Source organism: Scophthalmus maximus, chromosome 16 (assembly GCF_022379125.1).
Source record: "Scophthalmus maximus strain ysfricsl-2021 chromosome 16, ASM2237912v1, whole genome shotgun sequence".
Lineage (NCBI taxonomy): Eukaryota > Metazoa > Chordata > Actinopteri > Pleuronectiformes > Scophthalmidae > Scophthalmus > Scophthalmus maximus.
Window position 1 is genome coordinate 12,644,804 of NC_061530.1, and position 27,697 is coordinate 12,672,500.

At 42.6% G+C, this 27,697-nt stretch overlaps 1 protein-coding gene across 2 annotated transcripts in view; it reads left to right on the forward strand.

The window, feature by feature from the left end:
• Positions 1–27,697, forward strand: part of LOC118287356 (protocadherin-15-like) — a 222,404-nt gene that overhangs the window by 106,660 nt on the left and 88,047 nt on the right. For both annotated transcript variants that reach the window (XM_047327512.1, XM_047327511.1), the window contains 8 exons: positions 192–342; positions 10,848–10,862; positions 12,050–12,115; positions 19,075–19,235; positions 19,732–19,887; positions 22,462–22,581; positions 22,921–23,031; positions 25,503–25,673. In XM_047327512.1, coding sequence (XP_047183468.1) covers positions 210–342; positions 10,848–10,862; positions 12,050–12,115; positions 19,075–19,235; positions 19,732–19,887; positions 22,462–22,581; positions 22,921–23,031; positions 25,503–25,673 — 933 coding nt within the window. In that variant the 5' untranslated portion in view covers positions 192–209. The remainder of the gene's footprint in view (positions 1–191; positions 343–10,847; positions 10,863–12,049; positions 12,116–19,074; positions 19,236–19,731; positions 19,888–22,461; positions 22,582–22,920; positions 23,032–25,502; positions 25,674–27,697) is intronic.

Here is a 27,697-nt window from a genome sequence, read left to right on the forward strand (position 1 = left end):
AAGACAATCCCTGTACTCGACTTTTTCCCAATTTCTTTTATTTGTAAATTGGGCAGAGAGAAGCCACCTGATGCTTTTTGTGCTGCTGCTTTAAGTGTCGCGTCACTGCGCCGCAGAAACTGGGGAGAGTGATTGTGACTGACCCGTGTTTATGTGTTCCCCTGCCTCCTCCTCCTCCTCTCTCCCTGCAGCTGGATGCGTGGTGAAGCATGGTGGCGAAGATGGTTAAGAAGCACTTAATGGGGCCACTGTCATGGGGCCGGGTCAAACGGCCGAGTGTAATGGGAACAGGAGTCCTTTATCTGCTGCTGCTCTCAACCTGCCTTGGCCAAGACACAGAAGGTAAAAGGCGGTCTCTCATTTTGTCGTCCTCCCCCCTCTCCCCCCTCTTCTTATCCATCTCTTTTTCATTCCTTCTTTTTGGCTTTGTCTCGTCTTTTCCCTCTTTGGCTTCCTCTTTTTTTCCCCACTGTCTTATAAATCAGAAGTGAGTCAAGTCTGCTCAGCGGGGATTTGATATGAGAATTGCACACATCACTTTTTTGAACTTCAGGCTTATTGTCGGCTGTCAGCCAATCTGATTCATTTCCTGATTCATCATTGATCCCTTTTATGACGTGTGATAACTACAACACAGTTTGTCAAGGTGTACTTAGTTTTCCTATTTGCTTTCCATTTCCAGTAGTATTTTCGTCTGAACAAACATTAATAGCTTATGCCATCCATCTCATCCAGAAATGTTTATTGTCCACTCGCATGGAAATATTTCTCGGGCCACAAGCACACCATGCAACACAATGGGCAAAAAATGCACATGACAAAGACAGATCATGCATTCTGTTATACATAAATTCATAAAGTTCCAGTACTAACAAAAGGCTCAAAGTAAAAAAAAAAGGATAAATTCAATGAGCCTGTAGTAGTAAACTAAAGTGCTCGATAATAATAGCTCATACGTACAAAGATAACATACTAAGTTGTTTAGTAGGACAACAGAAGATGAAGTAAAAGATCTCTTGAAGATGTTTCTCTTTGCTGCGGGTATCCACAGTGTCGTCTTCCAGAAGGAAGTTTTTATTTTTTTATATCATTAAACAGAGGGTGAGAATGGTATATAACCATATTCGATATTCTTTACATTCTATATTTAACTAACATTTGGTCCACTTCTTTGGCCCAGACTGAAATTATGAAATATTAATATAATGTTTCACTGCTCTGGCAAGCCAGATGAACAGCAGCTTGAAACTGTTTAAAGAGTAAAAGGTTCATTTTTTTGGACAAAACTCATTCACTTATATACTTAACCCAATTTTGTTGCCCCATACGGGCAAATGAAAAGCCTTGCACATTCACGTTACGTTAAATTTTCTGTTTAGTTAAAAATGTGATATTGAGTCACATGAAGCCTACACACTCCAAGGCTTTGGCTGTAAACGGTGGACGTTAAGTTTTGTCAGCTGCTCAAAGTCACATTTTCTCCTCTCCAACTTCACAATGGAAGAGGAATTTGCAATTCAATCTGACAGTGGTAACCGTTATTAAGGAGAAAATATGGCAGGGCTATTAAAATGTTGAAAACACATCCACACTCCCATGAAATCAGAGCGAACGGAAGCATGGCGAGACAAAGATGAAGTCATCACCGAAGGCAGGGATCAGCATAATACTCTCTTGACTTTTGTTGCTCAATTTGTCAGATATTTTCATTTTCCCATTTAACTCCTGGCCCTTGAGATTGATCTGGTTGGCATTTAGCCGACGGCAGCTGCGGCCAGAGGTGAATGCCGGCGAGTGTGTACGCTTCTCGGGGAGCATATGGAAGCATAAAGCAAGTGTGAAGGTGTACAATTCTGGACGTCCCATGACTTCAGATCTCCCCGGATCTGTTTCTCCCGCTGGTCGCCCCATCACACCTGTCCACCTGCAGTCACTTACACCTACTGTAAGGCTGTGTCTCCTAAACTGTCGACAGGCTCTCAGAAACAGGATTGCGGGCTTTACCCTGCTGGATCTGCACATAACAAGAATAGTATGTTTTAATAAGCCCGGGTCTCCTGTTGACAGACAATGTTTTTATAGTATAGTTTGCGCTGGTGTGTTTTTAATGAGCTGGAGTCCCATGTTGAGCGGTGGATTTTAGCTGTTCGGACCCCCCGCCTGACACCAGCGTGTTTTAATTAGCCGGCGTCCCAAAGTAAGAGACTTATATTCATCCACTTTTGGTTTCCCAAGTGACAAGAGCTTCAGTATATTTTTTAATAAGCCTCGGTCCGAGGAGTGAGAGACCAAACAATGTGTCGAATCAGCTTCTGGCCGAAGGTTTAACAGCTCGCAAACCCCTTCACTCCTGTTTGCTTCCTCGTCATAACTCGTATGACAACTGATAAAAACATACAGTCGTGCTCATGACTGAGTTGTGTGTTTATCCATTGTTACGATAACGCTGACGAGAGCAGAGTGTGATGTATGTCTATCTCCGTCTTCACGCCTCTCTTTTATTTAACCTTAATGTGTGTGTGTGTGTGTGTGTGTGTGCGTGCGTGCGCGCGCGCGCATGCATGTTTCCCTTTGTGTCTTCGTGATCCCGCGTGACAATGAAAGCGTGTGCTGGTCTGAGTACGTCGCTCCGCGCACCGCATCTTTCTCGCCAGCTTTCTGCATGATGCACTGGAAAAAAGTTAAAAACTAAAAAAAGTCAGTTTACAGTGTGACTGTGGCGCTTCTGCAAACCAATTGTGAGGTGTCACTCTGAATGAATTCACGCCCAAAGCTCTGTCGAGCAACTCTGCACTAAGAGGGAGGCTGCGGCTCAGGTTGTCCACCGGAACGTCTGTGGTTTGATCCCCTGGCTCCCCTATAGCCCGCATGTCAAAATGTCCAGGATACCGAGCTCCCCGCACACTTGATACACACACTCTCAGTGTGTGTGTGTGTGTGTGTGTGTGTGTGTGTGTGTGTGTGTGTGTGTGTGTGTGTGTGTGTGTGTGTGTGTGTGTGTGTGTGTGTGTGTGTGTGTGTGTGTGTGTGTGTGTGGTACACCGCCAAGACCGAACAAGCCCCCACCCTTCCATCTGACCTACATATTTTTGGTATTTGCGAAGTTATGTCAAGTTTTGTACTATCTAGCAAGGCCGAAGTGGAATACTTAAAGAAATTCCTGGATGCAGACCCGGATCCGCATCCCTACCAAAATGTAATCAGCTGTTACCTGGGCCTATAAAAGGTTTGATAAAATTTCCGTGCAAATCTATGCGTAACTCTTTGAGTAATCCTGCCAACAAACAAACAGATGAACCCAACCAGTCACATATCCTCATTGGCGTCCTTTGAGCGCTATATTAGTTACAGCCACTTACCGTAAATAAACAGGTTAATATACGGTGATTAGAAAGCATCCTTCGTACCTGCCAGTTCAACTGTTGATGCAATCTACACTGTCCGTTGAATATCATCAGAGCATGCTCTTCATTTAAAGGCCCCATGTGGCGTTCACAAGAACCTGAATGCTTCCCCTTCCTCTTCAATCATTTGCAAAGCCAAAGCAATTTCAAAACCACAATTAGTTTTTTTTTTACTGCACTGCCCTTTTTCTCGGAAAAAAAGTGAACGAATCTATCTCCATGACTAAATGACAAGGCAAGTCAAAGGTCATATTTCTATGAGATTTTTCTCACATCTCAGTGTTGTCCACTCCCACTCCCCACTAACTTTAGTCTCTTAAGACCCTCCATGAGAAGGGGAAAACCACAGCGCCAAGGTATCTGGGCCACATAAGCATTTAGCCTTTCTGGTGTAGATTGTCCACCAGTTGCCACATACATCGTAGCGCCACACCAGATTATATTTTCATCCCTTTCATTACCAAACCCCAGCCCGCGTGTGCGCCTCCAGACCTCTGAATCACTGCCGACGTCTCTTTTTCTGCAATTCAGATAGCGAGACACAACCCCCCCCCTACCTATTACTCCTTGTGCTACCTGTTTCATCTGGGGTGAATATCTGCTTCATCTATCCTCACTTCGGCGTCACCTGCTTTTTTCACTCCGTCTTCATCCCCATCACTGCCTCTTTCTCATCAGCTCTTGTCATCGCCCTCTTATACCCCCATATCTGAAGTAGACTGCTCTTTCTCCAGATTGGCATTTCTCCTCCTCTCTCCTTACTTCTGGAACTTTAACCTCTCATATTTATTGCTACGTCTAATTTTTTTCTTTCTGCGCCGCTGCCAATCCCGCTTTCCCCCAACTCTGACTTTGTTTTTGACACACACACACACACACACACACGTACATACAGGACACATAAAACTGATTTGACCTCATCTTGTATATACCACTGAATGAGAGATCATAGTTGAGATGAAAAAGGTAAACACGTGTCACAACTTTTGCAAAAGGATAGAGGAAGAAACAAAATAAATGTTACCCTAAAATGCTGAACTGCTCCTTTAAATCTTTTATTTTGAGTCCAAATCTAGACTGTTAGACTTCCAAACAACAGTGTGCTGCGGTTGCCGGCCATCTCAGGGGCATTCGGGGTTACTGGGGTGTCCGTGTATTTCCTCCCTGTATCCTGAGCACAACTACTTGTCCGATCACCACCACTACCGCTGTCGGCCACGTTCAGCCGCACACCGGCTGGAAACAGACCTGACGCATTGAGACGGAGACAGAGAGAAAGGGAGAGAGTCAGGATAATGGAAGAGCCAGCACGGTGACAAAGTGGTTATTCCTCCGGCACTGACCCTTGGGGGTGTGTATACGTGTCTACACACACATATGTGTGTGTGTGTTGGTGCGAGCGGGTCGACAATCCCTTTTCTCCAGAGATACATCAATCTAACGCAAGGTCACACTGTCTCTCCTTTTCTTTCCTCTCCTCTCCTCTCCTCTACCGACCCTCTTCTTCTTTTCTCCTCTCCACTCCCCTCAAAGTGCCTCCTCTCCAATTCCGTCCCCCTTTCTGCTACTCTGCTCTGTGTGGACGGACGGATCAGCGGTTGGGAAAGGATGGATGCATAGATGAACGCTTGATGGATGAGCGGCCGGGCGGTCGGGGTAGGGAAGACGGAGAGGAATCGGACCCCGGGGAGAGGTGTACGTTTGGGCTCCTGCTGATGGAAGCTTAAACAGGACATGACACGCGCGCACTTTTCGAGGGAAAAAAAAAAACCCCTCTCTCCAGTCGCTCTTGTTTGAAATACTACGGCGTGCATTTGAAGAAGTCGAGACTTTTAGCCCGTCAGTCAGTTGTGTGTCAAAACGTTCTAGTAGCGTTGTGAGCTGAAAGAAATGAAACGACTAGTGTTTCTTTGTTTTGTCGTTGTAACATTTTCATTTACACGGCTTTAATAATGTGTTTTTAATAAGTGAATTATCTCAAATGTCTCTTTGCATATTAATTAAGTTCATATCAAAAAGAGCCCAGTATGTAATTAACTTACCAACCCCGTGGAGCACTATTAATGGCTACACACCCACACACGCGCACATGCAGACACTTACACGCACACTGTTCACAACAGTAGGTCACCGTGATGCAATTAATCCTCATTAGGTGTTTTTGGTTTGCTTGTGAAACAGACAAACACATCTCTGTGTGGATTTAGCAGTGTTCTTTAAAGGCTTTTTTTTTTCTATTCTAATTTTTGTTGAATGGCATTTCAGTATTTCGGAAGAGTACTGGGGCTAGGCATGAGAAGAAAAAAAATGAGGAGGAATTTTTTTCCCTTTTGCGTTTCGAGAAAAAAAAAAGTTGAAATATCGAGAATTGAGTCGACTCCTCTCGTCCGTCAAATCCAGTTAGAGGAAGCGACTGAAAGCTATGCGAGCTGCCAGTGCTCCGTCTTTCCAAGTTTGTGGGGTTTTTCGCATCTTGGTTCTTCAAACTGATTACGAAAAGAGCAAATTGACCAATTCATCTACACAGGGCATTCTGTAGAGGCGTGCATATGCACTAATTTCAGTGGTTTGATATATTCTTTGCCTTTAAATCTTGACATTTCAAGTTCATTGTCGAAATTTTGACTTTATTGTCATCATGCAAAATTGAAAACGATCATTCTCTTCTGATTTAGTTCAGCTTTATTCTCGACATTTGAACTTTTTTTCCCTTGACATTTTGACTTTATTTTCTCGAAATGCTAAATGGGGGGGAAAAAATCCTTTTCTCATTTTGTTTTCTTATGCCTGGCCCCAGTACTCTTCCGCGCAATATTGCACTTGATATAAGTGCATATTTCATAGACAGACTTCTCCAACTGCTCTCTTGATATAAACTATAATTCATTCCACTCAGTCTAGTTCAAAAGTGTGGACAGTTTCCCCATAAGAGAAAGAAAGCAGACTTTCCAAAAAAAATCGGATCTACCCAGACGTCTCTTGTAATAACATCACTTTGGCTTTATTACTACAGTATGCTCAAATATTATTCCAGAATATGTTGGATTTCACCATCACTGGGCTTTCCCATTTACAATCCAGACTCCAGGCAAGGTATCCAAGCAAATACTTAACAGATGGTCAAAATATGGCATAGGGGAAAAAAAAAGCTTCAGAAACGAATTCTGATTCACATTAAAAAGAAAAAGCTTTGCCTGAAATTAGAAAGTTAGCAGCACAACAATGCAGACATTATTTCAAATTGGGTTTTGCGTTTTGTTCCCCCCACGTTTTTAACATTTTCGTGGGATATTTTGTCCCTTTTCAGTTTATTCAATGTCAAGGGGCATCACTGGTCAAAAATAAGATTAATATGTTAATAAGTGACCTTAGAAGGATATTTTTTTATTCATTAAAAAGATCAAATCCTTACCTTCAATCCACTCTCTTCCAGATAAAAAAAGAAAAAAAGAAAACAAGATTACAGAACATATATTTATCTTCAGATAGCACTTCTTTTTTTTTTCCTGTCCTGTGAAATGAACTCTCTCTCAGTCAGTCACAGGCCAAATCCAAAACATCATCAGATGAAATGAGTCAATTATTGCAGTGGAGGCGGGCAAGTGTCATGGCCCAGATGGATCAGGGACGCCTGTGATATCCTCCGATCCATTCCTCTACACACATTCATGCTGGCCCATGTCAACTGATACTGAAACTGACACACTAATTTCTCATTGGATTATACAGTATGTACTGCAGAAATGATTCGTATTCTGATTACGTGCTTCTGATCCGCCTTTATTTTCCCCCAAAATTTTCCATAGCTATGCCCACACATTCTGTACGTCAGAGACACTTCAATGTTTTTTTCTTTTGAAATGCTTTCTAACGTACGGTAGAGAAGTATTAGACACATTTACCTCAGAGTAAATTATGGGCCTCAACGGTGTCTCAAATAGTTGTGGAACAAGCCACGATGGGAAATCACCTGTCATCATAATCCATGTAAATATATAACAAGTCAATATCCAGGTAATTTTACTATAACAACGTACGTGCTTGTACACTACATAAGATCAATAGTGCTGATGCTTATGTCAGTCAAGGCAGTATCTAATTAGCTTTGCTTAGCATAAAGACTGGAAACAGAAAACAGGTGCTTAAGCTCATTCTTCAAAATGTTATATCTCGTTTGCTTTTATTTCTGTTTTTTTTGTTGCTGCGTCTTTTCAACACTAAAAAACAATGAAGTGTGACAACAAAAATGCGTGAGTCTAAAGAGGCTCAAGGAACGTCGAACTGCTCCTTTAATGTTGCGACAGTAGCGAAACACTGGAGGCCAACATTAATTCCCCTCTTGTAGGTAATGAGACGGCTTTAATTCTCCGTGCGATGACTCGGTCTACATATGCAATGAATCCTTGCTCAACACACACACGCACACACACACACACACACACACACACACACACACACACACACCCAATCAGCGTTGTCCAGGTGCCCTCACTGAGTCCCAGTCTCAGCATTTATAATTTATGGTAACTCTAGCACGTGTGAGTGTGCGATTGCAGGCGGTCGCATGGGCTCCATTGTGTAAACTGTGTGAAGTGGTATGAATGTGCACATGGAGTGAACTTGTCGTGAAGCCCCATAAGGTGTGTGCGTACGTGCGTGCGTGCGTGCGTGTGTGTGCGTGTGTGTGCGTGCGTGTGCGTCATGGAAACAGTTGCTAAGCTCTGTGTGTCTGTGCGTACTGAACAACAACAACAACAACAACAACAACACTTGTTTCCATCCAGCTCAGGTCTGTGTGGACTCCTGGGTGATTGCTTCGGTCTTCAGTCTTCCGTCTCTTCCTCCTCAGTGGACTCTTTGCTCTTGGCAGCCTGTACATGCTAATACTCTGCCCGCCAAATGTATATGGAAGGAAGGTGACTAGCAAACGGAGGAGGATGTTGATTGACACAGAGCAGGTTTAAATAAAGAGGCACTGGATGGATGGTACCTCTAGAGCGAACGGAGCTGTTGATGTCTGCCTGTGATGTCGTCTGAGCTGAGAGGTCCATTTAAAAGTTATAAGTCTATTTTTTTTTCTTTCCTTTTTTTAAATTGCGGTCCACACCTTGAACGCTTTCACCCCTATTTCCCCCCCCCCCCCCCCCCGCAGCTCTCCACGGGGCTTTTCATCAGCCTGACAGGAACCTGGCATTAGATGGATTTATTCACTTGTTAATGCACAAAGTCATTCCGGTGATTACTTTTCCCCAGAAACTTTGGAAGAGGAGTGCACAAGTGCACGCCCAGCGGGGAGGGTCCGCGAGCGCTCGCTGAAAGACAAGTATCGCGATCGACGGGGGGAAGGAAAGCGCAGGTTAACTTTTGAGGGTGAGCGTGAGGAAGACAGTCGCGGGGCAAGAGGTCTCTGCGAGCAAGGGGGCATTTTTCATTAGATATCTCAAACAAACAAGCGCAGTCTTGAGAGGAGATGTGTCCCTGACCCGTTTGGAAGAGGAGCACAGAATTTGCATTTTTCACAGCGATCCTGCTCTTCATCGTGAATTTCCCCCCTCCGAAGGTGTTCCTTAGGTACGAGTCGGCGCGCAGATAAAAAGTGCACGGTTTTAATTTAGGACCTGCTAACAGAAGGCGACGACGTGATTGATTTAATCCCCTCGGTTTAACTTTTTTTTGCAGCTACACCGACAATTGTTTTAAACAAGATTGCACTTTAAGGAAGTGCCTATACAATTTATTCAAATGCACTGCCGGCTCAGAGAGACTGGGCTTCAAATTAGCATCACCTGCATTCAGGGTGTTTACGCCTTAGCTCATTTCCCTTCCAGATCTCATCGTGTTCATCTGTCGCTTTGCATTACAGCCTGGGCCTTTTACCTTTTCTTCCCATTTAATTTTTATGATTTGAGGAGGGGGTGGGGCGGGGGGGGGGTGCGCACGCTGGCAGCTGGTGAGAAGGAGGCAGACGAGAGGAGATGGAGGAGGCAAGAAACCCAGAGACAGAGATGCACCAGAGAACAAATGGCTGGTTAGTAATAGATGAGGGGCGTCATCTTACACTGGAGGATAAAGAGGCAGCCGAGCAGGGGATACGCATCTGTCATCTGACGCGCTCACAGCCCAGCTGGTGGAGTGTGATGTAACCAACGACCCTTGTTCCGTGGCTCATGAAAATATCATGAAGATCGTTTGTTTGTTTGTTTGTTTGTTTGTTTGTTTGTTTGTTTGTGTGTTTATGGCGTTTAACTTTTCCGGCGGGGCAAGTCAATTTCCTCATGAAAATTCCACCTGTCCAGGAGAATACACTACAATACAATACAGGTCAATACGACTTCATGGATCCTTAATTTTGTGTAGGGCAAGTAAAGAACAAAAGACGAATAAAGACACACACACATTGACACTGTAAAATAGCTGTTCAGTTGCGTTGTGCTAAAAGTGCAATTACTTAAAAAAATAGTCTACATGGCAGATAGGCATTTAAGGATTGAAAATTCATACACCTAAAATGTTATTTAATTTAGAATAATCCACATGAAGACACTGAAGCCTCAATCCCAGTGTCTTAACGATGAGCCCCCGAATCAGCCTAAGAGCAAAGAAAACATTGTCTCCTAATAAATTAGAAAACCAATAACATTCCGCACTAGCGCACGAGCAAATTCTGAGGCTGCGGTCAGGTTGAATCTGTATTTGTGAAACATTCAATGCCGTCTCCCCCAGCAAGAAACAAGAAACAATACCGATGAATCCTGGGATAATCTATGGTGTCTCACGGTTTATAAGCTTAATCATGAAAGGGGGGCGAGAGGGCGTCAGAGAAAGAATAAGGCGGGGAGAGTGAGCTTGATCATTGTTCCATGAAGTCTATTTTCTAGGTGAGCAGACATCCGTCTCCCAGCCTTCCTGCGGGATTGTTTCCCCCCCCAACCAACCAACCAACCAACCTCGAGAGCTGTACAATAACGTCGCCCCGCCTGGTGACCGTGGGAGCTCTTGTAGTTCCTCATCCTGAGTATATAAGGACATAGAGGATAAAGGAGTATCCTCAAACGTCATAGCTGGTTTTCCCCGCTCAATGGGAGCACTCTGGGCCTCCCTTAGAATTATTTCTTATGAGTGTAGAGAAAGGCTTTGTGTAGAGGTGAAAAAGCTTCAACTTATAAACATTCGTTGAGTGTACATGCAAATGCGCGCACAGCATATTTATTATCTGCTTTTAAACTTTCTTCACTACCATCATTTTCAAAAACTTCAAACCCATCCACTGCATTTTCCCGTCTGACTACTCTCTGTTTTTTTTTTCTTCAATGAAGATTAATTCTCATCTTTCTATGATTTTTTCCCCCCTCTGCTTTTTCTTTCTTCCTCTTCTCCCTTGGCTGCTACCTTCCCTCTCCCCTTGCCTCCTTCCTCGCCGGACGGGCTTGTTTCTTTCGGCAGATTGGCAATACGAGGGTAAGAACTGTCTCCTTTCTCTTCCTCTGTTCACTGTGTTTTCAGTCACTGTGTCAGTTTATTAACCCCCGCCGACCCCGCTGAGAAGGCTGTACGGGATCTACCAGGCTCACCCTTTATTTATTGTTACGTACGGACAGCATGACAGCTATGTTTTTGTACTTATGTAGTATATATATATATTTGTATATCAACGTTGTTGTTTGTTTTACCATGTTTTTTTTTTAATCTTATTTGTGTCTTTAAAAAGTGTATTTATATGCCCATCATCACTTTCTTTTTGTCTGGATGCTCCATTTTTCTCTCTTCATTTTCATTTTTCCTTTTCTCCACGCCTTCCCCCATACTGCCATCCTCATTTCTTTCAGATATTTGTTGTGGTACCTCTTCTTTCATCTCTATCACACACAAGTACACACACACACACACACAAACAAATTATCTTGTACTTCTATCTTACCCTCATTGGACATTGGACACCCATTGGTATAACGCATTCCCTAGTCCCTTACCCTAGCCTTAACCATCACAACCAAATTCCTAACCCCAGCCCTTACCCTAAACCTTATCCTAACCCTCACACCAAGTATGAACACTCAAACAGCCTTTTAGAGTTGTGGGTATGCACACACAAACGCAAACACAATCTTATACTTCCTTAGTGAGGACCTTATAGGCATAAAGCCCCACAAATACACTGTCTTGTACTACCGTCTCAGTGAGGATGTCACTACTACTCCTTACCATAACTTAACTATCACCACTTAACCCTAACCCTAATGTAACCTTGATTCTAGCGTTTACCCTAAAACTGAGGGTTAATCCTCAAACAGCTCTTTTGAAAGAGTGAGGACAGGCAAAAATTGAACTCACTTTCCAAATATGTCCACACTTCACAAGGCCTGTGCTCAAAATGGTCCTCACAAACATATACTGTAAGTAAAATGACAAACGCCCACTCACAGGGCACTCACAGAGTCCATTTCAAAAAATGAAAGTCCGACCCGAGTGATAGCAACAGCCACTTAATTTTAACAAACTGAAAAGCTATTTAATAATGGTTTCCTTACTTTCATCAAGCGAATTCATTCAGAGTTTTACATTTCAGGCTTTCATAAACTGGTTATAAAGAAAGTGATGATGATGATGATGATAACTGAGTATGTTTGTCTCTGTCAACCTCACAGAATGTAAACTGTCCCGGTCGGGTCCTCCAGCTACCATCGTTGCCATAGACGAAGAGAGCCCCAACGGTAAAGTGTTCGTCTGTTCTACTTCTCAATCCTGTTCTTCATCCTCGGCGGGGTTTGAGGGTTTTCTATCACCTGCGGCACGACAACGGAACGCTTTGTCAGAATTATAATGTTCAAGATTACCATCCCCTTTTACCATGAACAAACATTGTTGGATGATCTTGACCTTTTTCAGCAGCAGCTGGTTTGACGTGGCAGGTGCCTTGCACTCATTCATATTCATGAGCTCTGTGCCAGCTGTGTCGTAGTGTGAGTCTGGTCCCTGTTGCAGAGGATAAGACATTAGGTCTCTCACTTTGAGCTACCTCACCATGTATGAGCGTGAACAACAGAAAACATGCATTATTCTGGGTGTGCATGCCTGAGTTACAGAATGTTTGCCATTCACGAGCAAGCTTGCTTAAAAGTAGAGTTTGACATTTGGGGAAATTTGCTTATTTGCCCTCTTGCCAAGAGTTGGATTGGAAGGTCAGTCACCTCGCATTAATATGTATCTCTAGTGTCCACATTGAGATCCAATAGCGATCCAATCGCTCTGTCCTGCTTCAGTCACGTCCTCCTTCAGTCACGTCCTCCTCTCGCTTGCACAAAAACACCTAACACAGACAAATACACAGAAGAAGAAGATGGTAGCCTCCGTGAAGCTGTGTTTTCAGCTGTGTTCCAATTCAGGGCGTTTTAAGGGCCAAGTGTGTCACAGCGGCGCGACTCATGGCCGTCCGATTATAAAGGCTGCTTCAAACGCAACCGACAGACGCTTCCTTCCATCAAAAGGTTCCAACGGGTGGATCCTTCCCAACCCAAACTATCCCAGGATTCATTGCGCGCCGTTGACGGGGCAACTACAGCTCTGTTCCTAGGTGACGGCGGTAAGGGGGGGAACACGCTGGCGACAGCAAATTGGAAATCCGCCGTAGACCAGACCGTTTCATTTTGTTTAGGCCGTCGTGGTCTACGCAGCGGACGGAGGCCGTCCGCCTTCGCCCACGTCCTCCGAGGCGGCGGCCCCTGAATTGGGACACAGCGACTGTGTTTGCTTGCTTTTCAATTGGTCTTGTCTTGACCATTGTTATGAAAAGCATCCATAGTTGAGGCTTCCAGCTGCCTTGCTGCTGCTGCATTGATGTTGTTAATGCAATTGCATTTACACTTGTTCTCAATGTGGCCACAATGCACAATGGTGGTTTGGTTGATCAGATCATAATCTGTCCTCAATGCATTTACACCCTTACTGTCATGTGGTCAAGCTCTATCCTACTCCAATTTTATTATCCCAAAAAGTTTTTTAATGCCTCATATTATGGACATCTTCTCTTCTCTTTTCTTCCTGTATCCTCGGTGTGTTTTGATAGCTCGCGCTGGATAAACTAATTGGTGGCTCCTGGTTTGATGGTTGTGTCATGTAGACTGTGCGGAGGAATATACCCAAGCACACAATGCCAGAGTCTGCTCAGAGGCATGTTTTAGTGCAGGCTTGTGTTTGTGTGTGTGTGCGTGTGGACATCATTTTTGTTTAATTGATGAGTTTAATCCTTATTTTAATCACGAGTAAATTAAGGTTTATGTTGGCCTGCAGGAAGGCCGGTAAATCTTATAGGGAAGGTGAAATGTACACACAGGCGAGTCGGTCTGCGTAGTTAAATCACGCTCTTATCTCTGGCCTATAGATTACTGTACGGAAAACGGCGACCTGTCATAATGTTTGCCATGTCTGCTCTTCAACAAGGTTTTAAATGGTGCGACCTGATCACAGTAATCCTGACTGACACGGAGAGAGATTAGCAGAGCAACACCAGACATGGAGGAGAGCAGTGCCTTCCGTCTAGTCAGCTGGCATGTCTGCCTGTGTTACTGATGCCTTAATGCATCCTAATAAGTTACCCATCGTCTTACTCCTCCTGCTTTCCACTTTTACTCTGTTCTTCTGTCGCCTGCGTAAGCACATCAGCCGACTAGTAATGATATATGAATCCATGTTGGCCATCCATGACAACAGCAAGACCTATCCATTATTAACGGTACCTCCAGTATGATGTGAAAGACATTTTCTTTTAATATAAGGGTGTGTTTGTTTGAATTCAATCATTTACATGAATTAAACACAGTCAGAGAAAGGTGACTTTCACTCTCACTCTGAGGCAGTTTCGGCTCATTTAACATTAACACATTAAACATCGTTATGAAAATGTGTCAGGTCACATTTTACTTATCAATTGTACATGAATAACTGTAGTATTAGTACACACACCTCAAATGACATTTAGTTTTTTGATATTTTATAATAATTTAAGGCAATCAACCTTTTTTTTCACCTCCTTTTCTTTCATCATGATTTCAATAACTGAACAGTGACTGGATATGAGGTACTTATTGATATGCATTTGAATATATGTCACAATAAGAGTCAAGGCTTACAGATATGCTGAAGGCATATTTTTCCATGTGTGGCAATGTGTGGTATTTGCAGGATAGATAGAAATGCCATTTTGGCCATTTGTGTTCATTGATACATTTGTTTTTAAAATTGTGTTGACTGTTTAATATTGAGGTGTGCGATACAATTATATTAGAATGCAGCTACAATGTTTGTGCATGTGCCCATATGTGTGCCTGTAGATTAATCTGTTTATTTCCTCAACCCATTGTCTAACAACCATGTGCTTGCCTCGTAATTTGTCTGATTGTGAGTTCATTGTGTTCATTCTATAGGTACAAGTGCGTGTTTGTGCCTGTTTGAGACCTAATCTTCTCGGCAGGGTTGTTGGAAGAATAATTTAGCATTGGGATGGTTTCTTTGCATAATGCCGTGTACGGCTCTGTGTCTGTGAAATAGTGCTCGGTGTTTAATAGAGAATCTAGCTTTAGGGTGATTATCTTGAGTCGGTGTTCGCAAAGCGGTGGAGAGGCTTGAGGAAAGAAAAGAGGGGAGAGGATTTCAAGTTATAACAAGATATGAGTTAGCAATTCTTTTTAGCCCCTGGAAATGTCATAAAAGAAGATTAAAAATGAAATTAGGAGTGTGATTTTAAGAAAATCTAGTAAAAGGGTGATTAGAACGAGTGGATGTGTGTGGGAATGGGACGGGTTGGACACACGCACACACACACACACACGCGCACACGCATGCATACATCCACAGAAGGACAAATGTATTAAGCAAAGAGACATTTCCAGTTCAGCACGGTTCTTCTAAGAATAACAAAACAACACAATAGTAGCTACATCATTGTACAAATATGCATCAAATACATAATTATTCTACTTCTGCTAATATGCAACATTATACAATGCATCCAACTCTCTACTTTTTGGAAAACAGTTGCGGCAATATCATCAAAACATCCTGATGACGAATGGGCATGAAGAAATGGAACACTTTTCAGATAAAGTGAAAAAAGTGTCACTGCCCTATACAGTAGATATGATTGTTTAGTGGATGTGCATGGCTGGGTCGTCCTGACCTTTGACCCGCAGGATATGTTTTACTGGAAAGCCACTGCTGCTTGTTCTTTGCACAGTAAACATTAGCTCAACTTCTCTCAAACCCTAAAAAAAAAATAAGCGAGTGACTCCATTTATAACACGGGTGTGTTGACAGAAGACTGTTACCACCCAGATGTGTGGCATTAGTTGTTTTTTGTACTTAATCTTTTTTTGTCAGTCAACTGCAGACTTTTCTCCCTTTTATCCCTGTGGAGAAACTGCATTGGTATAACACCTCAACACGGATCCGGGTTGAAGTACAAATGCTGCCATTACTGCGGTAGGATTTCATTTTTTAAATCCTGTGCAATCAAAGTCATGACGTGTCACCAGGAGATCCTGCAGAAGGCACATGCTAAAAATATAGCCATCAGGGCGTCACTAAAATCAGCGTTATGTCCTCAAACATTTTACTAACGGATTTTACCTTAAGAAAAAAGAAAAGAAAAAACACAAAACTGGAGAGTGAAAATCCACAGGCCTCTGCTGCATGAAATGTATCTAACTCGTATTTGTCTCCATTAAATCCTCAAAGTTGCATTCTGAGCCTAACGTCGACAGCGGACCACCACCGGGCCACGGAACAACAGACTCTGCTTGCAGGGTTCAGCAAATTTGTCCCTAACTGAGCCGTAGTTGCCAATATTCCACTTTTACAATTTCATGGTGTCAGATTTTTTTTTATTAAAGGCCGTATTTAATCTTCCAAAGCATGAAATTGATGGACAGAAATTCTGTTGATTCACCATCGCACGCTTGGGCGCAAGTGACGCCGGCTGTGGGTTCAACTTTTCATCCCGAATGTGGAGGGGCGAGAAAAAATCGCCGAAGTTATGATTTCTTTTGGTTGGCGTTGTTTTTTCTCTGAGGCATGTGTCATAGCCAATTTCAAACCAATCTTTTGAAACCAAATAACTTCCACATTTGGATAGCCTCATTTGTTGAAGGGGGGGAAACTGCCGACCTTAATTAAGCCAAACATCTTCAGCCTCACATCGCAGGGTAAATCTGTGCAGCTCCGCTCGGCTATGGTGCACAACACTCATATCAGCGAGCAACGAAAGCGAACGCACAACTTTGACTGAAGCTTTTTTTTTTTATCTTGAACATACCCTATCGTCAAACAAGATAGGTAAACAGTATACTTTGTCGTTAAATTCTTTTAGATAAGAGTTTATCTAGGCCTACACTCATATACTTCTATTGCATAGAATCCCTCTTTCCTCCCGTCTCCATGAGCGGAAGTCGCAGGAAGATGTGATGATGACTTCTCGGTCCGCCGCTCTCACCTGGCTCACACCCCAAGCTGCGTCTCCCCCATTCAGTCAAGATATTGTCCTGTAAAATTTCTATTAATGGACCCCCACGGTGCTCATTTTCTCTCCATTTTCTCCTGATACTCTCTTTCTTGATTTCTATCAGCCCCTCATTCAACCCAATCTTTTCTCACCTCGCTTTCTCCGCTATCTTTTCTGGTTCTTCTTGCTGTCCAGTTGTCCTTTGTGCCTCTTTTTTTTCTCAGACATTCTCTTGGTGTTGCTGCACACACAAACACTTGCACGCGCACACACACACACACACACACACACACACACACCCCTTGTTGAAGTTATGCCTGTATGCTGTAACGCATGGGTCAATTTAATCAGGTGCTGCTGAGTGCAATATTCAGTCACATAAAGTGAGGTCACTGTGAAAAGAGCTCATTTATATTAGACGGTTTATGGAATTAAATTAGATACAGATCAGTTACACAAAGCCTAGGAGCTCCCAGTCGTTCTCCTTTACCTTCACTTGTGGGATTTTTTTTTCTTGTCTTTACTCACTTTACATCACAGCAGCAGAAAAACCAAAGGAGAACTCATTCCTTGCCAAAGGATGGCAAGGAATGAGTTTCTCCTAATGAATTCCATTTCCTATCCCATTTTTCATATAACGAAACCAATTTCATTAAGTTTCGCAGTTTATTTAACTTCAGCAAATCACAGCAAATCATTTGACACGGTTTCCATGGTAGCACAGAAAGCCATGACCCAATCAATCTTCTGAGGTATAGTGTGCGTGCGTGCGTGCGTGCGTGCGTGCGCAAACAAACCATTTTGCCCCCTCAACTTTTCACTCTCTCTTAATCTCTGTCCGTACCTCTGTTCTCTCTCGCCCACTCACTCTCTCACTCATACACGCACACACACACACACACACGCAACACACACACACACGCAACACACACACAGACGCAACGCACAGAGGTTTCCAGGTTCATTTGTGACAGTGAGACAGGAAAAGAAAAAAGTATTTTTTAATTTTCCTTTATTTCTCCACTTTCAGCATAATGTTATATGCAGATAAACACCCTGCTGAAAACCTCCAAATGATTAATAATGTACTGAAGGATAGTGCTGTGTTTTCTCTCTCTCACACACACACACACACACACACATTCACACACACACACACACACCAGACACACACATATAATAGTTTTGGGGTTTTTTCTTGATTAATAATGCAGTGTACCGGGCCTGGTAATGGGTCTCCTGTGATTTGAAGATGTACAGAATCAAGCCGTTAAATGTTTAGCTTCTCTACTTAATTTCACTCCTCTTCTGTTTGAATATTTTCCAGTAAAACGTGACCCCTGAAATATGAAACATGTTGACTGCAGCAGTGGGATCACATCTTTGGTTTGTGTGGCTTTTTTTTTTAACTTTGAGATTCAAATGCAAATGGTTGAAAAGGGGAAGTTTGTCAGGTTTTCACGGACTCTGTCAATCGCCGAAAAAATTGTATCTGATTCTCCAGCTGCCCTTTTTCCTGTCTTTGTGTGAACCTCCGTTGACCCCTTACCCCCCCCCTCTGACACGACTCATCCCGGCCTTATTACGAGTGAGAGATAACGTGCGTTGCTTGGAAATACAGCGCAGACCGTTTCCATTCGGATCGTGTCCCGTCTCCACGTTTGTATTTCTTTCTCTCCGTCTTTCAATATTCTCCTCGTCCTCTCTCCCCCACAGCTACCGAGTGGAGCAGGTTAAATGAATCAAGTTTTTTTTTTCTCCCCCATCTGTACTGTCTCACATGCTTGCTCTCTCTGTATTTTATTCAGTGTTCCAGTTGGTCTTAAGTATTCTAGGTGCTGGTTAAGAGAAGGCGAACGGAGTAGCCCCCAATATCTGATATGAGGTCTTATTGAATTTGATTTGAAATCCACATGCTTTTTACTGTGTCTCTCTCTATTACCGTTTGTGTGCTTCTCCATCTAATTGCCTTTGACCCTTGGCTACGCACAGTTTCCAGGTATGCTGTAAATTTAATGAACATGAAGGAGAGCACAGGGTTCTTTTATTAGTTAAGTAATTCATAGGACCAAGCCTGCTTTCGAATCATACTCTTATTTCCAGAAAACGCTGGGTGGACCTTGTGTCTTTCACTCAAACTGTTGAGTCAATGTGAGTGTTTTTTTATTGTGTTCCCAGGAACGTTGTTGGTGGAGAACATGCAAATAAATGGCGTGGCAGAGGGGCCGGATCGTACCATCTCTCTCTCGCTTCGGGATAACCACGACTACTGGGTGATTCTTGACCCTTCCAAACAAGCCCTTTATCTCAACAGCACCGGGCGGGTTCTGGATCGAGATGTAAGGCAACCGAATCATTTTATTTCATACATGTCCGCGCTAATTTCTTCATATCTTTCACTATCTTATCCTCAGTCTGGGATAGAAACTGACATCCTAACAATTCCTGGCGTGACTCCTGCTCAAACACTAGTGGCTCGGGTGCTGCTGCTGATTTTAGAAATTTAGAACACTTTTAATTTGAGGTTTTTTCAACAGATGGATATGATCCTGTGTCGTTTTCAGTTGACTACGGTAGATAGATATAGTTGACTTGAAAGTCCCTGGCTCTTTCACCTTTTCCAGCATTTTCTGTTGTGAGAAACTCAATATGCTCATTATGATCAGCTTTCTGTGAGTTTGCTCTGTGAAGTAACTGAGCACATGTTTTCCTATTGCACCAGATTTATAGTACAAGTATTTGAAATAAAGTTATATTTTTCAATTTTTTTATTGCTACTCGCCATTTTGTCCTTAAAAAGTCAAATCATTTCCCTCTTTCAATCTCTTTCCCCAGCCTCCCTCATATATCCACTCCATTGTGGTTCAGGTGCAATGTACCAACGAGCTGATAGGCACAGTGATTTTGCACGAGGTCCGCATCGTTGTCCGAGACCGCAACGACAATGCCCCGCGTTTCCAGCAGCCAAGATACTATGTCGCTGTCAGTGAGGTAAAACAAAACACTCTCACACATCTACAAACATGTACAGCATGTACACAAGAAACGTCTGTTTCTCACGGAGACGGAAGAGCAACAACAAAAATCCATGAAACTCTGTGTGACAGAAATACGTTCTTAGCCTTTCACCTAAATCAAGAGCCATTTGCTGCACTTGCAAACGCGCAGTCCGGCCGTCTGTCATGATGGAGGGTACATGAGAGTTTCTGCGGAGCGGGGGCCACACACCGGTCCTGCAGGATGACGGCAGATCAGCCGTACTGTACCGAGCGTGTTCCCGTGCCACGGAGATAGCACATGAGATGACCTGCATTCGGAATATGGAGCTGGAAACTGCAATGTGTTTCAAACACAAACCTCCTCCGAGCAGTATTGTACATGGCGTTTTGCTGTCAGACCAAAATAAAAGGGCAGTGCAGTATAGGCAGGGCCTTTGAGCAGCTGTGGGACGGATCTAAATCTGTTATTCCGAGGCTTCCAGAATAGTCTTTACAATGTCAATCCCACAGTTAGTGTGTACGCCGTTGCCCGGGGAGGCGGGATTTAACTAGAAGAGGTTGAGACTTAAAGTGGACAAGGATACATGTAGCCGACTGCCAGCACAACCTTAGGCAGACCCAGCAGAATATCTCATTATACAGTCTTCCACAGCCTGTCCAATTCAATCTGTCTTCCCAACCTCTCTCTCTCGGCCTCCCTTCTGTTTTTGCAGCTCCGCACCGCCCCCCGTCCCCTCCACTCCCATGCCCCCACACGACTCCCTGCTCTTCATTGTGTCACCTTTCCCCAAGCTCCCCACCTTTCCTCATCCACACTCTGTAAACTTCTGGTAGTCTTTTCTTTTCTCTCCCTTCCTTCACCCTGCTGCATCACACACCTCTCCAGCCACTCATCGCTCCTACTGAAGTAATCCCCCTAATTCACTTCAGTGGCCACCGTACAATTAAGGAGACGCATCTTAAAAACCCAAACTTTAATATAGGATGCCAGTGCCGTGCCAAGGCAATTGTGGTCATTTTGGTGGAAATATATCTTTATCCCAATGTGAGCAGGAGCAGATTTATTCGGATATGAGTGCAGGTCTGCTCCTTACGTAGAGAGCTATTGTCCTAATTCACTCCTGAACTCGCACCACCAACCATCATCTACATTAAACCGGCATTAGTTGTTTATCACTAACAATTGTTTTAGGGCAAGAATGTGAGGCAGACAGATTATAACACACAGAAAGGCAATATGGTTATTTATAATTTGTGTCTAGGACACAATTTATGTGCTCACTGTGAAAGCGCAAGGTACAAGGTGATCCCTGTGGCTGATTTCATGAGCTGGCACCAGTGCTTGAGTGTGGAGTTTTTCCATTAGCGCCGTATCCGAAAGTGGCGGAGCGACAGCAGAAGGCGTTCCGAGGACCATTGTTAGATCAGTGGCAGGCATAGATAACCCTGTTGATGGCAATGATGCAACAAATCAGTGTTGCCGCAGCTAAATTAAACTTAATCTCAAATGTTTCTTGTGCTGTCTGGAGATTAGACTTGAGTTCTGACACCTAATCACAGATCCCAAGGCACACGGCTAAGAAGAAAAATAATAATAAAATACAGCACAGCAATTTATGCTCGGCAAAGATCTTCCTTTCATGTGCGGAGGAAAGTTTCAACTCTGAGACTGAGGAAATCCTCAGTCCTCACATCAAACTGAGCATCTTTCTGAATATGTAGACATCTTGTTTCTGTACTTTAAAGTGTGCCACTACTGTATATGTCGTTGCATATGTTGCAAATGTATTTTGAAATTTAAAGCACAAAGGAAAACCAATATTGAGAATATTTACACTGGCACAAAAATATATACCGAGTCCGAAATGGCATTTACACTTTGTAGCGTGACAAACAGTACACACTGCTCAAAACTACTCATTAATCATTATTATAATTGATTTATTGTTCAATTTACTGTGAACATGTGCGCTTTCATAAGCCAGGGCTAATCTATTTTCACAGCCACTCATTATTTTATAACCCATGAGCATTTGGTTCCCATATGTTTCTGTGTTTATTATAATTATTATAATTATCTCATTTCACTGAAATCAAAGACCAATACGTTCTGTAGTGACGGGCACTCCTATAACGTACCGTGTGTGGTTTTCTGTGACCAAATTTTCCACTTTTACTCGATACATTAATACTTTTATGAGACGGGGCAATGGGGTGTAGCAAATATTCCCAGTGGTGAGATGGAGAAAAGGCACAGACTGTAGACAGAACATTTTTTTCAGTGCAAATGAAAGTGCACAAACAACTGCATGCTGATGTCGCTCCGCGCACCCCATTCGAGCACAATGAACATGAAACGGCAAGTGTTTGTTTTGAGGAGACAGTGGGGTACCAAGACTCCCTATGGCCAAACGCACATGAAGAAGTTTTCTTAATGTGTCCCTTTTTTCATCTATATCGTCAGTGGATGCAAAAGACAAGACAAGACACAGCAGTGTGCGATAAGGGCTGTTTCATCTAGTGTGAGCTTGTAGACAAAGTTGCTGAAGTTCTGCCGTGCTTTCAGCTGACGCCAGTAGGAACCACTATCTTCTCTGGTTTCTGGGGAAACAATGGGGCGGCAGACATCGATGACGGTCCCAACGGACAGATAGAGTACACGATCCAGTACAACCCAAAGGACACGGTAGGTCATCTGTCTTTTTATCTGTGAAACTCTGGTATCAATTGTGTCTCGGCTTAATTATAATATCATAATAATGAAATCATACCCTTGGCTGGCTGCTAGAGGATTACAGTCACTCCTACTACTGCACATTTACACCTTTAAATTCTACTGTGTGCTTGCGTGTGTGTGTATGTGTGTGTGTGTGTGTGTGTGTGTGTGTGTGTGTGTGTGTGTGTGTGTGTGTGTGTGTGTGTGTGTGTGTGTGTGTGTGTGTGTGTGTGTGTGTGTGTGTGTGTGTGTGTGTGTGTGTGTGTGTGTGTGTGTGTGTGTGTGTGTGTGTGTGTGTGTGTGTTTCAGACAGCCAACAGAACCTTTGACATCCCCCTGACACTGTTTGGCTCCGTCGTACTGAGAGAAAGACTCAACTATGAGGAGATAACGCGGTACCTGGTCATCATACAGGCCAACGTAAGTGCTTTCATTATTATTATTTGTTTGTTTGCATGCCATGCAGCGATCTCAGACCAATTCTGATGATGATATTATATTTTTTTCATATAGTAAAAAAGATATAAAAATTACAAATAGGCAATTTTCATTCCGATATCCAGGATGGCTTTGGTGTCCTGACTGTGTGGGAGTGTAGTCTGGAGCCTAAAGTTGTGTTATTTTTATGTACATTTTTATTATTATTGGAGCATTACTGTTACACAGACAGGCCACTTCTGTTCGGCTGACTCAGCAGTAAGGGACTATTATTGTGTGCTTGATTATTACTTAATGTCTTTGTTAATATAATTGTTCCTTTTCTTTCAACGAACAACGCTTTTTTTTATTCATAAAAGCGTTTCACACTATAGTTCATTTCAGTCAACGTGCAAAAGAGGCTCATGGGGAACAGTGGTTGAAATTCTAAACTGAGGTATGATAGAACATTATGTAAGTTGCTGATTGCAGCATTAAGAATTTCTGTTGTGAGAGTAAAACCTTGCTTACAAAATATTCTGGCAAATGTTAATATTTCTCCTGGCTCATTTACCCAGAAAACATTATTAAACGACAACAGTACACTGAAAGATGAATGGGTTTCTGACTGCTTGAAAGCCTGACATATTTACTGTTCATCTTAATGCAATATTAAGAGTGTGTTGAGTGGCTGTGAATTTGCTGGATATAAATTCTCAGCTAAAGACTTGGAGACGTGCACGTAGGTGAAAGAACCCCCTGGAATAAAGGCGGACTATTCCAGCGACTTAGCCACATAAACGTATACCCTTATACCCTTGAATAAAACAAGTAGAAAGTAGCATTAGATTTTAAGATGTATCCACAAAAGAGCGATGGCACATTTGTGCCTAAGCAGAAATAAAAGTGTGGGAATAGTTTTCCTGAAACTCGAATCTATACTTTCAATATCTGAAAAGGACATATGAACACATTGTGACCTATTTGATATTTCACAAGGGCCTCACTGAAACCCTGCTCCTTCAGCTTGAAGTCTCCTGAAGGTCTTCTCCTATTTCAAAACTTAATCGAGCGTTAACATTTTGAGTGTAACAAGGTCATTTGTTTTTGGTTTACGGTTTTTCAAATGCCTGCGATCTCTGCACAATACAAATACTTGGTAGTATACGAATACAGTACTACTGGTATTATTATTTATTTCCGATTCAATTTTGAAAGGCCACCAGATGTAGTGTTCATTGGGATGAAATTATAAGAGCTGCCTGTAAATTTTTTTTTTCTTGTTTGGAAATGCTTTTCAAAAACAAAGTCCTTTTTTTTCCCTTCCTTTATCTCAATTCTTGAGACCAATGCAATAAAAACATTTAGATTTCAGTGTATTAGTGGGAACGAGCCTGAGAAAGGCTAAGATGAGGGATGTGTGGTACAAATAAAAGTTTTAGTGGTTCGAATGTAGTTTAATGCTGCACCATGACACAAGAGCGTATAGGTGTGTTGTAGGTGATTTTCTTTAATTTCACCAGTAAGACTAAGCTGTTGGAGTTTGGACAAACTTTCAAAATGACATGTATTTTCCGATGAGGGTAAGAAAAAATATTAAGACTTAGTTTGGAGAACTTTATCTCTCTTGTATGTTTAGTCTCATGTAAATTTTTGTTTTCTGAAGCCTGAATATTTTTCCTACATTTATTTATTCATGGTTATTCATCGAATGGCCACAGGCAAGAGTGCGAGTCAAAGCATTATCTTGTGCATCTTATCTGCATCTTATTTTGTTTATAAATCAAATATTTTCCATATTTGTATTTAATCAATCGCTCATATCTCCTCGGACTAGCAAAAAGAGTGTACGACATTTTTAGGTTCTCGCTCTTTCCTGCGTGTCAGATTTATGAAATGAATCTTCTTTAATTAAGCCTAGAAGCTGTTTTCTGTTCCTTAAACTTTCTTGGGCCACTCATTGATCTGCAAGATATGGGAATGGGAGCACTGCAATGTTAATTTTGACTCAAAATGTATACTTTATTTCATCTTTTGGTGTAACGATGTGTAAAAGTAGCTAATGAAAAGTGATTTGTGAGGTAAAATTCAACAAGGAATTCAGTAAATTAAGTATTATTATTATTATTATATGAATTTACTTACCTTCATACAACACTGTGAATGAAATACATGTATTGATGTAAAAAAACAGAGTAGTTGGTCTTTGTCGGGCCGGGGCTGTTCATATGCAGGGCTGTGCTGTGATGAAGCTATTATACATGCATTGAAAACATGTTAAGTTGATCATAATGAGGCATAAATAGACTCTGAAGGCATCGAGAGAGTCTTTTGATGATGTCCTGAAAATACTCGGCAGGGTTATGTGGTGGACACTCTTCATTCGACATTGGAGGATAAAGATATCCAAAGTGCAATATCAACTTTATCTACCTAAAATAAATAAATAAAAGCACTCTCTCTTCTCTGTCTAGGATCGAGCCCCCTACCCCAGCGAGCGCCGCACGGCCACCACCACTCTGACTGTGGACGTGCTGGACGGCGATGACTTGGGTCCCATGTTTCTACCGTGCACGCTTGTGGGAAACACCCGCGACTGCAGTCCCATCACGTACAGGGCCATTGTACTGGAGCTGACCGAGCCGGTGAGTGTGTGCGCCCTTTATGGAAGTGTATACGTATTCTGTTTATATGTTTGGGCGCGTGTACCTACCTGCGTCTGTGCGATTATTTGTATTGCTGCTTTACCTCTTTTCTTTAGTGGACAAAAGTGGAGTACTTGAGGGTCAACACGTGTACCTGTTGGTTTTACAGTAGTTGGCAATCTGGTTTTGTGACATATAAGATTTGACAGTGTTTACTTTTTGTGAATTGATTATGGTTGATAATGAAAGATAATCTCTGAAGGCTCTCTAATCCCCTTACAATTGTTGTCCACATTCCCATATTGAACTGTTTGTAATTCCCTGGCCATGAAGAACCGATGCCAGTCCTGTGTTTAGACGCACAATTCGTCAAACAATTTGTCAGACCCATTGGCAAAGGATACCTGCTTTTTCAAACAAGGTATAATGTGTCTGAGTCACTCCTGCAGTTTAAGCAAACATATGAGACATTTACATATTCAACTTGACATTTCAAACCCTCCAGGCGCCGCTTACCATCTGCTAAGTAATGGGAGCATACTGTAGGTTGACATCCTCCATGTGGATGAACTCCTGTTCAGTATGTCTAGCAGAGATTTCGTAAGCAATTAGAGTCACACGAACAATGAAGTTGTTTGTCACATAATATGGTATGTAGTTATGAACTTCAAAAAAAGATGATGTCTCTTTGAATTGTGAAGCTACATTTGTTAAAGGGGGGGAGTAGCATTACAGTGCTATCGATTATTCTTTCTTTTTTTTTCTTTGGAGATTTTAGAGATTATACAAGGAGTTGAAAAAGTTGTGGCTCAGAGGGATTTCCACTAACCAGAGGGTCGATCGTTCGATCCCTGGCACTTCTAGTCTGCATGCTAAAGTGTCCTTGGGCAAGACTCTTAACCCCTGAGGGCTGTGAGGGCAGTGTATAAATGATGTGTGATAGCAAAAGCTCTGTATGTATGGGAATGGGTGAATGTGACTTGTTCTGTAAAGTGCTTTGGGTGGTAAACAGGTACCAGAAAAGTGCTGTATGAATAGAGTCCATTTACCTTGTATATAAAACAGCATTTAACTGATGCTTTTATCCAGAGCGACTCGCAGCACCACTTTGTAAGGGAGACAAAGTCGCTGCAGGCAAAATCCTCAACTCTGACAACTCAGCAGAGCATTCATCCCTCACCACACACACACACACACACACACCGCACACACACAAACACAAACACCGGTAGCAGTGTCATGCTGGTAGAGCAGTCATCCCTAACTGGACATTGTCTACTTTGTCCCGTTGTTTAAATTGTTAACTTTGTCACACACACACACACACACACACACACAGACTTACACACACACACACACACACACACACACGCACACACACACACACGCACGCCTGTACACACACCCTGCCAAGAGAGGAACAACAGGAGTAAATCAACTTTACACCTCTCGGTTTTGAGAAGGAGAAAGTGAATGCAGGCAAGGACAGGGTTTATGATAGAGAGGGACAGTGTGCGGAGGTGGGAGTGAAAGAGGCAGACACGCAGGGAAGTGATGCTGGGGAAATATTTGAGGGGTTTTAAATTTGAAGCGTTCCATAAAACATGCGGCGTCTTGCACAAAAATTGGTTCTCAGTTGTCAGTTTGCTCCCAATATAGAACCTTAAAAGATGCTTCCCTGATTTCAGTAGTTCTGATCTCACAGCATTACAGCAAATAACACTTTGTGGTTGTCTGCCACCACTAACTAGTCAAGTCGCAGTTCACATCCATGTATTGGTATAGTTATGGTTGTAGTAAGATTATAGTAATAATCTTAAAGTTTATGTAATGAAGACTTTGAATTCAATAAAGGCCATTTTGTGTATTTCATGACAATTAGCATATAAATTGCAAAGCTATGACCAAATACATGTGAGGTCACAGTGACATTGACCTTTGACCTTTCAACACCAAAGTCAGTGGTGTTCGTCGTTGTTTGAGTCCAAGTGAATGTTTTTGTGCCAAATTTGGGGAAATTCCCC